The sequence below is a fragment of the Mastacembelus armatus genome, chromosome 22 (assembly GCF_900324485.2).
Source record: "Mastacembelus armatus chromosome 22, fMasArm1.2, whole genome shotgun sequence".
NCBI classification, from domain to species: Eukaryota; Metazoa; Chordata; class Actinopteri; order Synbranchiformes; family Mastacembelidae; genus Mastacembelus; species Mastacembelus armatus.
In genome coordinates this window covers 17,914,665-17,930,108 of record NC_046654.1, presented here as the reverse complement: position 1 = coordinate 17,930,108, position 15,444 = coordinate 17,914,665, and the positions used below count along the sequence as shown (strand labels likewise).

At 41.5% G+C, this 15,444-nt stretch overlaps 1 protein-coding gene across 4 annotated transcripts in view; it reads left to right on the top strand.

Annotated features, from left to right (window-relative positions):
• The window catches only part of daam2 (dishevelled associated activator of morphogenesis 2), a 78,588-nt gene that overhangs the window by 35,881 nt on the left and 27,263 nt on the right, over positions 1-15,444 (top strand). For all 4 annotated transcript variants that reach the window (XM_026314629.1, XM_026314553.1, XM_026314467.1 and 1 more), the window contains 2 exons: positions 5,356-5,445; positions 12,381-12,455. In XM_026314629.1, coding sequence (XP_026170414.1) covers positions 5,356-5,445; positions 12,381-12,455 — 165 coding nt within the window. The remainder of the gene's footprint in view (positions 1-5,355; positions 5,446-12,380; positions 12,456-15,444) is intronic.

Below are 15,444 nucleotides of genomic sequence, written 5' to 3'. Positions count from 1 at the left end.
ATTGTTATGAAAGCCTTTCCTGAGGAGGAGAATGAGACTCAGTGGAGTCTCTGGTGTAGGAACAACAAATCTGGGCCAAATGGAGTACACCACCTTCATGTGCCTTCATGTTCATAATGGGGTCTGTGTGCAGAGACTGCACAGTGCACACTCAGCTTACACTGGAAGAAAACGACTTAGAGCTGACTTGTCTCTGGGATTTTATTTAAAAAATGTTAGCCAGAAAATCTTTAACTGTACCTTGTCAGATGTGTCCTGGCTGTTGCTTAGAATATTAAATGGAATATGTGATCTGGTGTGCCTGCAGCATCACCTTTTTTGGAAGATTGCCGACTTTGGATGACAGGTGGGATAGTAAAAATAGACATGGTACTATGGCGATAAACTGGGTAGTGCTCATTGCATATACAGTCCAGGTGGATAGTACATTAAGGTTCCAGGTCTTTCAGGCAAAAGTTTACCTAAAGCACAAACAAAATCAGCATGCAATATTTTACCGAAAACGTGTGGTCTGAGGTTTTTGACACACAGAGTATCTTGGTATGTTTTTCTCAATGATGCTCTTCCAGACCTTCACTACTTCTTCTCTTGGTAGTTGTGGGTTCTCTGACTTCACCTTTCTGCTGCTTAGAAAGTGGAATTACCGGGGGTTTGCATCCTGAGGTAAGTTCTCTGAACTTCTGACAAGGGAACATGTACGCCTACATTCTTGACTTGTTGTCCTGGTGTAGTAGTCATAAATGGGTTTTCTCCAGTATGCAAATGATTTTCCGGTTTCTGGCAAGACTGTGCTCCTGGGTCTACCAGGCCATTTGGCATTTTCCCTCTGTACCCCTGCTATTTTATTTCAAATTATATGTGCTGAACTACAAAGCCTGAAGAACAATAATAATTAACTGTACAATGCATAGAGCAACAAATTCTGGTGTCTCCAAACAACACTTCTCACATGTGCTGTCATTTTCTCTTAAACACTGGAAGAGTTCTCGAATGTATAACCTATAGGCAACTTCTGCTAACTTTGCTACATCATTTAAAGGGCTTCTTGCCCCTAGTGCATATCTTACAAAAAATTTTGCAGAATAAGCATGTGTGAGATCCATCCTTGGCCCCCCTGTGCTATGTGTGTAACAACCCATCCTAGAGAAAGTCTGAAGAATAAACCTGGTCTGCCATAAACCCATATGAAAGCCTCCTGTGCTTGATAATGAGCTCAACAACTCCATGGAAATAACACTGATTTCAGCACAGCGAATAAAGACCACATGAAAGGGGCTTATAAATTGCATCAATTAAACTCCACATTTGCAGCTGGCCGCAGAATTTCCTGATAGCAAAACTGCCACAGTTCTGGATTCTGTTTTTTTTAATCTGGGTGAATTTTAAACAGGTTATTTCTGTTTCAATAGTTGCATGCATAGTTCATATATAGGCCATGTGTGAAGACTGGAGATGCATTAAGAGAAATGACAGCTTTATTTTTTGTTTTTTTTTTAAGGCATTTCATCAACATGAGTGAAATTACTCTCACTTGTAGGTAACTGAAAATGGGTTCTGCTCAGTCATTTGGCTACATTTCTCACTGGTAGCAGCTTGGTGAATCAAAATGCAATTCTTTCAGGAGGAACCAAAGTGTATTTTGGGGACAGCTACACTGATGAGTATCAGCTGATAACTATGAACGCTTTACTGTGAATGGTCGACATATGGTCACAATGTGTTGACAGATTTGCAAGGGCAAGTTTGAGCCAAACTGTGTACCACTGAACCAGCCCCGACTAAAACAGAAAGATAAACAGAAGACAATGCAACAGATTTGGTGTCATCCCAGGTGTGAAAAATATAGCTTACTATGGAAGAGAACTGCACGCAATGACTCAGTTTAGATTGTAGCTGTGAAGAGAGAACGCAGTCAAGTATGACTAACCATATGCAAGAGGGTATTGTTTTTGCATACAGTACAATGCTGTAAAGTGTCTAATTATTAGAAGGGAAGACTTTGTCTTTCACCCATTTGTTGTGAGTTGAGATGAGAGAGATAAATGGTATAAGTGAATGAGGTCTGCTATGCCAACATCTGGCAAGTATAGTACTGGCAGACATCAGATTAAAATGTGTTCTCTGCCTTTCTCTCTGCCCTCTTTTTCTATCTGCTTTCTGTCTCTTTCACTATGTGAGAGCCTGTGTTTCATAATTTGGGACAGTTTTAATCCAACCACTCTGGGCAGTGGTCCAGTTGTGCTGTGTCAGGCAGTGCATCTATACGCCACATCCTGTAATAGCACCCACTCCATATAACTCTCTGCCACAGATTTTAGTAGAATGTGAATTTATGTTCTCAAAGCAGTGATGGCAAAATTAGCTTTTCTCAATTGGAACCTCAAATTGTGTTTCCAGGAAAACCAGACTCTCATAAATCCTCTCCTAATGTTCCCTCCAGTGTGACTTTTGAGCCGGACGTGAATCAAAAATGTTTGTGTAACAAAAAGGAATGGAAATGTTCTCCACCCTCTGAGCCACTGGGAGTGAGTTTCCTTCTCAGCGTATGCCCTGGGATACGCCCTTTTTCCTCTGTTTCCCTCCTTCCTTGCATCGAATTTGTCTAAAGTGGCTTCACATTTCTAATGCTCTTTTCCTATCTTGACTGGAAAGCCAGCTTCTGTGCGAGGAACTTCAGTGTCAGACCTGTTGTAGCAGGCTGTCATACACACTCATCGAATCTCAGTTGGGTCAATAATGGCAGCTACAGCTTCCTTTGGGTCCCCTGGAGGCCTCATATAACTTCCTGCCATCTTGCCTGTCTTTCCTTTTCCTTCCTGTCTCACCCCCACACTGATGCAGGATATATATACAGTGTACATCTGCATGTGTCTGTACTATGCACCACAGACCCTCTCAGCCAGACTGTTGAAATGCCACTTCATCGACAAGTATATGTGAATGGATGTCGTTCTTGGACCTATACCAGTCACACCTGCTCACTCAGACCCCTCTTTCTTCCTGTGTATTTCGTTTCCCTTAAATTTTACTGTTACTTTTGACTAAGGCAGTATTTATTTCAAATGTACACATTTACAAACCACTCAGCATTATATAAATGTACAAAAGTATATCAACTTTCTTTCCTAGAACATTTTACCTTGTTTAATTCAAAGAAAGTTCTCCTTTGTATTACATTAGAGTGTAAACATATTAACCATTTGAGCTTCGCATACACAATTCTATTGGAGGCTGCTTACCAACTGTTTTCATACATGTTATGCAATCAAAAGGTTTTAGGTTCTGTTCTGAGCTCATGTCATTTGTATGAGCTCAGTAGTTTTGAAAAGCTCACCTTGTTTTTAGTCTTGAGAAGCAGGAAATTGAGTGACAGGCATTTCTAGTCAAATTATGGAAGAAGGGTCTCAGAGGCCTTAGGTATGAATCCCCACCCCCCAAGCGGCAGGTGTAACAATATTAGCTTTGGTTTATGCGATTTCCCAACAGGAACATTCTGGCATAGGAGGACTGTGGGACGTCAAAGAGAGGCTTTTACACAGCAAGGCAGAAAGTGGTTCAGTTTTGTTTTGGAACACTGAGGATAGGGCTGGGTGTTCTTTGGGTGTTGCACTGGTCATGAGGTGACGCCATGTGATGCAAATAAAGAAAATGGTGGGATATTGCATAACTGGAAAATGAGAAGTCCTGTGGCTGGCATGACATGAACATTCCTCCACCCAGCCAGTGTCCTCATCCTCAACCTCAAATCTGTTTTCCCTTTTTCTCTCAGGAGCATACTACTGGTACCTGCAAGTGAAACATGGAGTCAAGAGATTTTCAAGATGCATTAGTCCTTATCCCATCCTGTCCCTCCTTTCCTGTTTCCCTGATCTTGCCGCCTTTCCACCCCCACACATTAATAAATATAATCCATAAATTGAGAGGCTTGTGCAGTAGCAGGATGGGAGATGGAGAGAACACAAAGGAGCACGGAGCTCAGCTACTGGGCTCAATTCCCATCTGGTTGAAATCCAGGATTGTCAGTCTCACTGATTTACCCATCAGCTTTCAGTATCAGCAGCAGCTTGGACAGCAGGGCTTTGACCCTGTGTCCAGGCAACAGACCAGAGATGAGCTGGCTCCTGGGCCTGAGTTTTGAGCCCATTGGCTGTGGTCCAACCCAAAGATGAAATCTATGAAGACTAAAGGACAGAGCGTCAGAGGGTAGATGCTTAGTTACCACAAGACAGATACTTTTCTGTTTGACAGTCAGGATCAAAGTCACACACATACTATACTGTACTATACTACACTATACTATACTACACACATACACATACTTAATGTAGACACTAGCTCTAGGCCTGAGTCACAAATAATCACTGAAAATCATGGGTGAGATCAAAAAACGGTTTGATCAAAGATTCTGAAGCTTTATTGTGGTTTCTGTCTGCCTTAGACCTTCTTGTAGTTCACATACACACTTACTTACATACACACAGTACTGCCGCTGCTGGTTATTCCATTGAAAAGACTTGGTGAGAGATGATGTCATTCTTCATAGTGTTGGATACTTGGAATGCGGGCCACCTCAGCCCACCCCATCCAGCTGAATGGATGGAAACAAACCCTGTGAATCTACTGGTCGGCTTTAAGGGGCCCTGCCTTTGGCACTGGTAGCCATCTTCACTCTGGGGGGCCTCGGGGGCCTAGCTGACATCATGGTAGCAAACCCATTATGATGAGATTAGTTTGGAGCTTGAACACAAAGCCATGGTGCTATAGCATGTCATCCTGCTTATCCATTTCCAGAACCTCATAGCCTTCTTACTTTTCTTTATTTCTTCCTCTTTTCATATTAATTCATTGTTCTTTCTTCAACTCCATCTCTCTTTTCCGAGACTTTACTTTTTCTTCTGTGGCACACAGAGACTCACTTCCTGGGCTCATATGCATTTCAAAAGGTGTAGGGAGCTCCTTGTACCAAGCTAAAGAATTGAGTAGAGCAGCAGGGTGAATATCAAAACATTCATCTATAGTCTATGGAGACCAGTTCCTGAATGATAATGGGAGTCAGTTGGACAGTCAAATAGCTGTGTAACCTTGACTCTCCCAGTGATCTGCAGTATTTATAAAGTGTTTTGTTCTGTATTGTCATAGGAATAACAGAACAACAGGGATTGATACATTGAATGCTGGGGGATGAGGTGATTTTATTTTTAGCCCTCATCCTCATTTCTTTAAAAGGTGCCTGGTTATGTTTTTTCTTAGTTATTGTTTATCTGCACATTTCTTCTTCAAGTGCTAAACTAAATGTTTGGTATTAGGTGCAATGTGAATGCTGTGTTGATTTAACAATCTCTCTTGTTGTTGCAGGATGAACTGGACCTGACAGATAAGAACAGAGAGGCTATGTTTGCGCTGCCTGATGAGAAGAAATGGCAAATCTATTGCAGCAAAAAGAAGGTGAGTTCTCTCTGTTGTCCTTTTCTGTACATCAGCTCCAATCTCTGGCTGGCTCTCTGTTGACTGGCTGCCTGAACCCACAGTTCAGAACTAAACTGTCAACAATGAATGTTACTGAAGGGCTGACTCTTACCAGAAACCATTATAATTCAGCTCAGCCACACAGTCAGCCCCTTTCCAGGTCCTTGTTTCCATATTGATGTAAAAATACACATGTATTACGCCAGCACTATATGCTACACAACATTTTTTGCAAGATGTGATATGTGCAATATTGTACCTACACACATAAATAACTTGGAGTACATACACTTCCACCCTGTGTTGCAAGGCTTTCAAATCTCCAGATCTCCCTCCCCACGTTAGAACAAGCAATTTCCTAGCACTGCTTAAGAATTGTCAACATACCATGGGAGTAGTAGAACATTCTGGTTAGCCCTCTCTTTCACCCTCTCCCCTCGCCAAAACATCTCTCATTCCCTTCATACCCTTCAGCGTGTCTCTCCACAACAATTCTGGTCTCTTTGTGGTCAAATATCCACCAGGAAACAACATTGTGCTTGGAGAAGAAGGGGAATTCAGACGCCACTCCCCACCCCACACGCTCCTTTGCTCAATAGCAAATTGAATAAATAGTTATAAACCCTCCCCTGTGTCTCTTTGCTAATTTGTTTTTTGGCTGAGGGTTTTGTGTTGGAAGCAAGGTGGTGATCGGATCCCTCCTTTCGCTTTGTAAAGCATGCAGGCTTAGCTGATGTGATATGCTCTGACAACTTTTTTATAAAGAAATAAGTACACTCAGCTTCATGCGCGCATACATGTGTAAAGGTTTATACTTGTATTCAGGCCAGTGTTAGGTTCCTAGGAAAAAGAAGAGCAGTGGAATTGTGGTGTGTTTAGAGGGTATCAAGGCAAGGATGGAACCTGGAACACCACAATGGTTTACAATGATATGTATCATGGGTGAAAATTATACGAGAGGATGATATAATCTTTCTTTTACTACATTATGATAACCATAAGACTCACTGTGTGCAGTGTGCTATGCCCTTTGAATGCATTGTGTAGTATCAAAGGGGAATGAATTCTTGGCAGAATGTGCATTTACGCATATAAAGGCACAAGTTCAATAATATTTGCAGCAATATTTATCAGTTATTGAATGTCACACTCAAGCAGCCACCAGCATTTATGAGGACTGTTTGTGCTGTAGTAGAAGGTAGTGGAAACAAAATTTTGGCAAGGGCCTGTGCACATTGGAAATGAAATGGTTTGCAGTGCATGCCTAAGCTGGGTTCAGAGGTAGGATATATTAGTTTGCCGTTCCTCCCCCATCTCTCCCAGTCAGAAATCATTTCCTCTGTAAGGCTGAGGTGGAAAAAAAAAAAAAACAGCCATGTGTCCAGGCCAGGAAACAGAGAGCAAAACCAGGGTAACAGTGCACAGCGGAAAGCCGGAGGAAAAACCAAACAAGCCCCTCATTCATGGATAGTGGCTGTGTAATAGAGAATGAGTAAAAGAACAACTAGCTTGCAATATCAGATAATAACCTGCATGTCTGTGTGTGTGAATAAGCAGCCAGCAAGGCATGAACACTGTCTTCACCTGCACATACCCACAAATGACATGTGCACTTGCAGGTCCAGAATTACAGCACGACAGTAATTTCAATGAAGGGCAGAGGGCAGCAGAATTTCCCTCAATCCTTCCTACAACAAACACTGGTCCCCTTGTTCCCTCCAGCTCAGCGACAGCCCCAGTTGCCGTGGTTAGATAACACTCGGATGGAGCCGCTGAGGCCATAAAGGGACAAACTAACTTTGTTCACCTGCAAAACATAGTGGTCAACACATTTTCTGAACCACTTAACCTTTGGCAAAGTCCAGTGAAACCCATATATTGCAAGTCTTTTTACATTTTCACATAAACTGAAAAACCTAATTCTTTCATGTGGGCTAAAAACATTCTCCTGCTTCTTGGTCTAATAAAACCACCTAACACCCCTTGTATCCAATAGATAGTTAGTTTCACTATGACCACAATGGTGTATTTACTTGGTCCTATTCAAAATGGCCTCCCAGCATTTTGACATAAACTTAGAAAGTATTAATACATTATTGCATTTTTTTGCCACAGTGCCACTTTATCATCCAGACCCTGGTTTGGTCTTTCTAGAGTTTTGAGACTGACATCAGATCATCAGCACTCAGCTCCTGGAAAGGACTGCCTGCTGCTGCTGCTGCTGCTTCTGCTGTTTAAAACAAGGTTGATGAGAAGTCTGCAGTAATCACACATCAAATGAGCAGTACAATACTAAAACATCAGCTTAAGTTGATGAAGAATTATCACTGCAAGACATCAATTTACCCGATTCATTTGATATATTGTAATATAAAAATAATTTGAAATGCAACTTGCGGGGCATGCTGATACAGTGGTTAGCACTGTCACTTCACAGTAAGAAGGTTCTGGGTTTGCACCTGCCACCCAACCCTGGGGTCTTTCTGTGTGGAGTTTGCATGTCCTCCCTATGTTTAGTGTGGGTTTTCTCCAAGTACTCCTGTTTCTTTCCACAGTCCAAAGACGTACAGGTTGGGTTAACTGGTGACTCCAAAAGTGTGTGTCTGTCCCTGTGATAAACCGGTGATCTGTCCATCGTATTTCTTAGTGTTAGAATGTAGTGATGGTTGTATGCATGTTTAGTGAACATGAAAGAGATGGCACAAGGGCATCTTTGAGTGTTTTGTGAGTGAGGCTGTACCCACACACACACACACACACACACACGCACACACACAGAGTGATTACAGCCAATAACAATGAAATATGGCCCTTTAGCAGTGTCAAAACACTGACAAAACTATCTACTGTTCTATATTTTCTTTAACAGAGGATTTTCTGCAGTATATCACTTCCACTACCTAAAATCATACAACCACAGATACTGTGAGTGGGAATGGTATTACTTAACACCATGCCTCTCCTAATCATATAGTAGCCAAATATACTTTACTGCAATCACCTGCATGTAACCTATTGTAAAATTAGCTAGCTGTAAGCAACAGCAGGATTTAATGTAATCTTCTGGAATACAATATCGCGTATATTTCCTGCCTCTCTAGACGAGGCTTTATATCCTGGCTTCCACACATGAATATTCCCGACAGAGAGAACCCATTGTTGTTCAGACAGGAATGTATTGTGGTGATAGCTGGAGCAGAGAATATGGATAAAATATTTACTTAAATGACAGCTAATGCAGCTCAGTGCTGTTGTAGTGTCTGGACACCCCATGTGCTACTTTCTCTACTGTAATGTACAGGAATTACATTGTCAAGACTTTGATTCATGCATTTAGAATATTGCATAGAATTTATGGCCCGATAGTCAGATAGGCACAGTGCCTAAAACTTTTGCACAGCACTGTTGCTTTTGAAGTTATTCGCAGAACTGTGACAAATTAATTATCTCTTTGATTATTACTCTCATATCTATGCAAAATTTATCATTGGTAATAAAGTTAAAAAACCCAGAGAAGTCTTTGTTGTGATTCACAAATTACCATATTTGTGACAACAGTATATTCAATTTTTTTTTTTTGCTGATTTTCGTTTTAAAGCAACACTATAACTTTTGCTCACAGTTTCCCCCATCTGGTTGAGAAGCGCAGGCTTCAATATAGCCATTTTTAGTGAGCCATTTCACTGGCTCTGAAATGGCTCTGACAATCTGAATTTCCCCTATGGGGGATGTATATCCATCTATCCATCCATCCATCTGCCTGCCATGGTGTTGGTCTTGAGGATTCCATGTTATAGTTGGTCTTATAGTTAGCTGTTGGCTAACTCCTCCCAGGCTCCCACATGAATAAAACATGTGACATATGCCATAAAGCAGGTTGCACTCTTCCTCTGGCAGCAGATGGGCAGAGCTGAGTGATCATCTATTTTCTATACCTGCTTATTCCTTAACCAGTGTCCCAGGGATCAGCTGGAGTCTATCCCAGCTCTCTCTGGGTGAAAGGCAGGGCCACATAGAGACAAACAACCTCACACACTCACACTCACTCCTATGGGCAATTTAGAGTCACCAATCAACCTGACATACATGTTTTTGGACTGTGGGAGGAAACCAGAGTACCTGGAGAAAACCCACACAAGCACAGGGAGAACATGCAAACTCCACACAGAAAGGCCAGGTTGCGAACCCACGACCTTCTTGCTGTGAGGCAACAGTGCTCAGCCACCATGCTGCCCTAGAGACATTATTTTAAGATATATTAAAAAAAAAGAACGGCATAGTGTTGCTTTAAATTCTGTCATTTGCAGTTCTCTTCCTTGTTTGTGAAGTGGTCTCTGATTGTAGGGTATTTAATTCAGTATTGTACTGCTTGGTGTTGTCTTGGTTGTGGCCAGCTCGTGAAAGTCCACACACCACAGCCATGGTCCCCCCGGGCCTCTCTGTGCACATGGGAATACAGTGTGAGGAAGCCAATTGCCACAGAAACTGGAGACCTCATGGACACATGTTAGCATACACTGGGAGCATAGAGAGTATAGATTCTGGCCTGTCTGGGCTCAGGACAGTTAAGGGAGGGGCTGAGCTGAATCAGCACAGAGGCTAGTATGGCATTATTTCCTTTAACCTTTGTCATGCTCATGCTCATAACTAATAGTAATTACTACGAGCAGTTGTAACCTGCCATTGCACTTCAAAGTCAAACCATGTTATTTGAGCTTTCTGCACCCTCTGAAACTTTGACTTGAAATGAACTCTGCTGTATATGTGCTCTGGACTCTTAACATCTGTGAGCTCAATTATCATTGTTTTCAGAGTGGGTTACAAAATCTTTGACACACTTTGTTGCATGTTGGCAGGGCAGCTGAAATATGTAATGCCATCTTCTCTTATAACAGGTGCCCCTACAATCACAATTGCCTGCCAAACAGAAATATTCTCCTGCTTTGGCTTTAGTCAGGTATTTCCATCTACACAGAAACAATGCATCCATCAACACATGGTTTCAACAAAAGAGACGCCTTACAGAAATATAGACTTGGGGATTCCTCTCCTCCTTTGCTTCAGCCTGGACTGTTACTTACATTTAATGTCACCAAACATGAAGGAATGTACACTGTACTGTAAGTGTGTAATTGCTGGAGTAAAATGATGGGGTTGATTTTTAAACTGTTGCAGCGAGCATGTGACTGGAATGTTTTCAACCAGAAAACCAGAAGTAGAGGAGTACACAATATGTTGATGTTCAGAACTTTCATGCTAATGTGTACATGCACAGACAAGCACAAACTCTCCATTCGCATCCAAACTCTGATGTTTGCTCTTTTCAATTGTAATAGACTTCACTGTATGGAGTCTGGCTTCTTATCACAAGATTATACTACCAGTCATCCACTGTGATTAACTCCCAGAATGGTCTGATCAAGCGCACGGCTCACAAGAACAAACTGTCCATCACTTCACCTCTTAGAAATCCCACTGAAAGGCCAAAGAACCAGGAAGTGTTTGGACTGATATGACTAGGACCCCCAAGACAAACCTCTCATGATAACAATTTTTCATTTGTCCCAAAACAAGACTATAATTACCCTACTTTAGTTCGGCTCGTGAAACTGCCAGAGTAAATGTTGCATTGGACTCAACCTGTTTTTGAGGGTGTGCTGGCAGCTGTAATTCGGCTTAAGGACCAGAGAAAGGCAGTTAAGTTGTTAATCTCTGCATCAGCGTCTGTCTGGCATTGCGTCCTGAGTGTGTAAGCAGTAATAGCACACAGTGCTTTCTATTGTTTCTGTTTTAGTTTAGCTCTTTTAGTTTGAACGCAAGTGCTGGCAGAGGGTGCTGCAGAACAGAAACAATGGTCATTACGAAGACTGAAAACCACATTGATTTTATTTGTGGGGACAGTCATTTCAGGCTGGCCCCACAATGGAATCCGACTCTTAATCAACTTGGTGACCTACTGCCATCATGCAAATACTTAAGCAACATTTTAGAAATGAAGAGATTGGATGCCTAAAAATAGTTATTTTCCGGTCCTTGTATCTTTTGGTCATTGGATTTTCTGTTCAAAAGCAGATATAAAAGAAATTAGTTTATTTGAGTTTTTTGTTTTAAAACACAGATCCCTTGCAGTAGATTGAATTTCAAAATGCACTTTTAATTTTGGAATTTGAACATGACATTACATTGATATATTGAGATTTGAAATACACTGAAAATATTGACGAGGAATTACACTAAATCTTATCCTACAAAGTTGTCCACTTTTGCATGAATGTGGCATATTGTAACTTGTCCAACTGTTGACGTGCACACAGTAACAAGAGCATCAAAAGCGCTCCATCAGTGCTGTATGCCTGGCCTAAACAACACCAGATGTGAACAAGGAACATGGGCTCTGTATTCCCCTGTGCTTTAGTTGCTCGTGGCATTATGCTTCCTTGGATTGGCCAGGACAAATTGATCTCAGGCAGAGCTGTTTGAAAACTATTGTAGAGTGCACTTTGTTCCTCAAGGCATTTCTTTTTTTTTCTCGCTATTTTTCTTTCCCTATGTAATGAAAGCTAAGACAAGTGAGTAGTCTGAGAAGTTGTGACCCAGTTATTATAGAGTGGCCTGCCTGATCCATTTACTCTTGAATGCTGAGGTATGGGGCTAAGTTAGAGAGTAGAAGGATGAAACTGACATCATATGAATACTCCTGTGTGCAATTGCCGTGAACCAAAACAAAAATTTAAAGCCCCAAGTCAACTCAGTCTGCAGTTGAAATGAATATATTTCTTGATACTGATTTGTCAGAGCAAAAATCCATAAAATCATTGTACTGGATGTGATTGGTTTCAATGGTGCACTACACTAACATTATTACTGTCAGTATGTGTGTGTTTGATTCAGTCTGTCTGTGTGTCCCTAAACAGGAGCAAGAGGATCCCAACAAACTGGCCACCAGCTGGCCTGACTACTATATTGACCGCATCAACTCCATGGCTGCTGTAAGTTGAACATCCCTGCCAGCTTTAATCATACTATTACAGTCTGTTCCGCCTACTTCAGGCTTCTCACTGCCCCCTTAAGAGGTCTCAATCGTTCTTTCTCAGACTTCTCTCTTGGCTCACTTTTTATCATCTCCCTGCTGACCACATTCCTTCTCTGTGACCCCAGCATTCACACACACTGTGATGACAAACAGGCCACTTCAACACTCAGCGGTTCAGTCAGTGGGAGCGACTGTCAAAGACACAGAGCGAAGCCAGGATGACAATATTCATTATTTCTAGTTGGTATGGCTGCCAATAAAAACAGCATGATATCATCACAAAAGTGTCTCTTACCATGACCGTAGTATCATTTTTTTTTTCTTTTTTACAAATAGTGCTATTTAAATTGTAATATTTGGATGAACAGTTGGCCCCTGAATTGTTTGTGTCACTGATCTATGACCCTGTGTCATGTGGATGACAAGCTGGCTCCCAAGGGACTCTGTAAACATGAAATTTAGAAACTTGCTTGTTATTGGTGGAGACAGTCTTGCTGTTCTAGCAAGAGCCTCAATAATGGACTTTTCAACATTCCACTAGGTTTTGTTGTTGTTTCATTCATCTAGTCACATATACCAGCACTGGACACATTTACAAGTCATTCCAGGCCACGGATCAGATAAACTGTTCAACCATATCTTATGCAGACCACCACAAACATAGAGCCAAAAAGTAATTGCATTTAATATGTGTTTATTGCCATTCTGTTTGTTTTTCTGGCAAACATGCCTGGTTGCTATTTTTACAGCTGTTTTTGTTTACTGGTTCTGCTCAGGGGACGAGAACAAGCTGCTGGTGCACGGTACCTGAGCTTCCTGCTCCCCGCGCCCCAAACCCTCCAGACCCCCACTATAGCTACTGCACAATAAACTTAGCAAATCTTTTGAATACTGTCTGTTGCATAGTATGTAGAGTTTTAAATATTTTGACATTTTCATAACATATGTGGGTACGTTGTGCCAGTGTAAGATATTTACAATGTCTTTCACTATGTCCAAGTCATTTCCTGTATAGTGTTAGTAATACCGCACTAATATTGGGAAAAACTTAAGAAAAAAGTAAGATTTTGTGACTCTAACAGATGAAATAAGGAAGGAAAGTTTTTTTTTTTTTTACCTTCCTGAATCATTTTTCCACCCCCACTATCAGTCTTAAGCTTTCTCCACTACAGTGCTCCAGACAGAATCTCGACAAGACAGTGTTTTGAAGTTTGGAGGTGCTCTGCTCATCCATGACTTCATGGCTTGGCTCTCAGGCGAGCTCACCAGGGACAGCCCTTTCACAGTAGCTGAGTTATTGGATGAGCTCATTTTCCCTTTGCTGCCCAGAGAGATTACAGTAGCCTTCAACCAGCATCTCGATGTTCATTCATAAAAGCATGTCAGAACCCTGAGGTTGTTTGTCCGCCACAGAATGATAACTCAAATGCCTATGTGACTCTGACAAGAATTTCTGTAGCCCCTGCTGGGCCCAGGCTAGTGTGTTGAGCTCCAGAGTTCCCACGTGGATCAGAGTTTCTATAGATCGACAGAAAAGGAGACCCAACAGAGAAACAAGATGGAGGGCTTCTTACATGCCAGAACTTAGCTTTTGCATTTTTGCAAATTCTCAACCATAAAATAAGGCAAACTGGCATTAACAAATGTCATAAACCTATTCCATTTAGTAGGCTGCTGTAAATTGACTTCATTTCTTAAGATTCTCTAATTGAAACCAATTTTGGCTTATGTACATCTTTAAAACCTATATACATTATAAAGTTATACATTGTCAGCTTTTCATTAGTGTTTCACACACACAACTCATCAACTATGGAACCAACACCAACAACATTCTATCTGTTTCTTAGTTTACATTTGGTGTTCTGTATTAAAATAACACCAAAACCTTTCTCCTATCTCTGCAGCTCTAGTAAAACTCTGTCTGACGTTGCAGGACTGAGTTAAAATAATGTTGTTGGCCTTCATTTATATTGAACAAATACTTTTTTTTACTTGGCACATTGGTGATGCACATGGTCCAAATTAAGGTTTTGATGATCTGCACTCATCACTCACTCAGTTAACGACACACTGACTAGCTTGAGGGTATAGTTCTGGCTCTGGGGGGCACTTCCCATAATAAGAATTTAGGGAGTACCTTCTGTTGGTTTACCAACCAGCTATAATAGAATCCTTATGTGCATGTTGGCCACAGGTTAGACTGAGCTTACAAATAGCAGATGAAGGAAGGAGCCACTTGGCTAGACTCAGTACTGAGAACTGGCTCACAGCACAACAAAATCGTTCACTCTCCTTGACATTTGTTGTGTCCAACTTCCCATTTACTATGAACATATTCATTTAGAAAAACAGAAGCCAAATCCTTCATTCTTGGCACAGGTTCCCTGAGCCATCTGGACTTGAGGCTAAGTTGACATGATGGATGTTTTGACTGCATTGTTTCTAGATTAAACACTCACACACTGGACAGTGCAGAGCCGTTGTTAGGTAGTCAGACATGGCCTGACTTCACTTGGTTGGGTGGGTGCTGTTTGTCCAAAGTGTCAGTTCTTACTGAGCAATATTTGGACCATACATTGACCTGTACATCTTTCTTATGGGTTTAAGGGCTGGAAAACATTTCACACATTTAAGCAAATATATTTCCAAGCAAATGAATGGGCATCCACTGCGAGTAGCTTAGCCCACTGTTGAAACTCTCATTGTTTGAAGCTTTAGTAAAACTTGGCAGTGCGCTGCAGTGGAAAAAACCTGGAGAGGCTAAACAGAAGCCCTGTGGCCCTGACTAATGGAAGCACAGCAGCTCTTTGATGTTAGTGAAGGAAGCCTCTAAGTGATGCAGAAATGCATTAACACTACCGCTGCTCTAAGTGTTTTCATGATTTGCCCAATTTTTATTGTAGGCTTGATTGGAACTAATTGTCTGCATGACTTATTTTAGC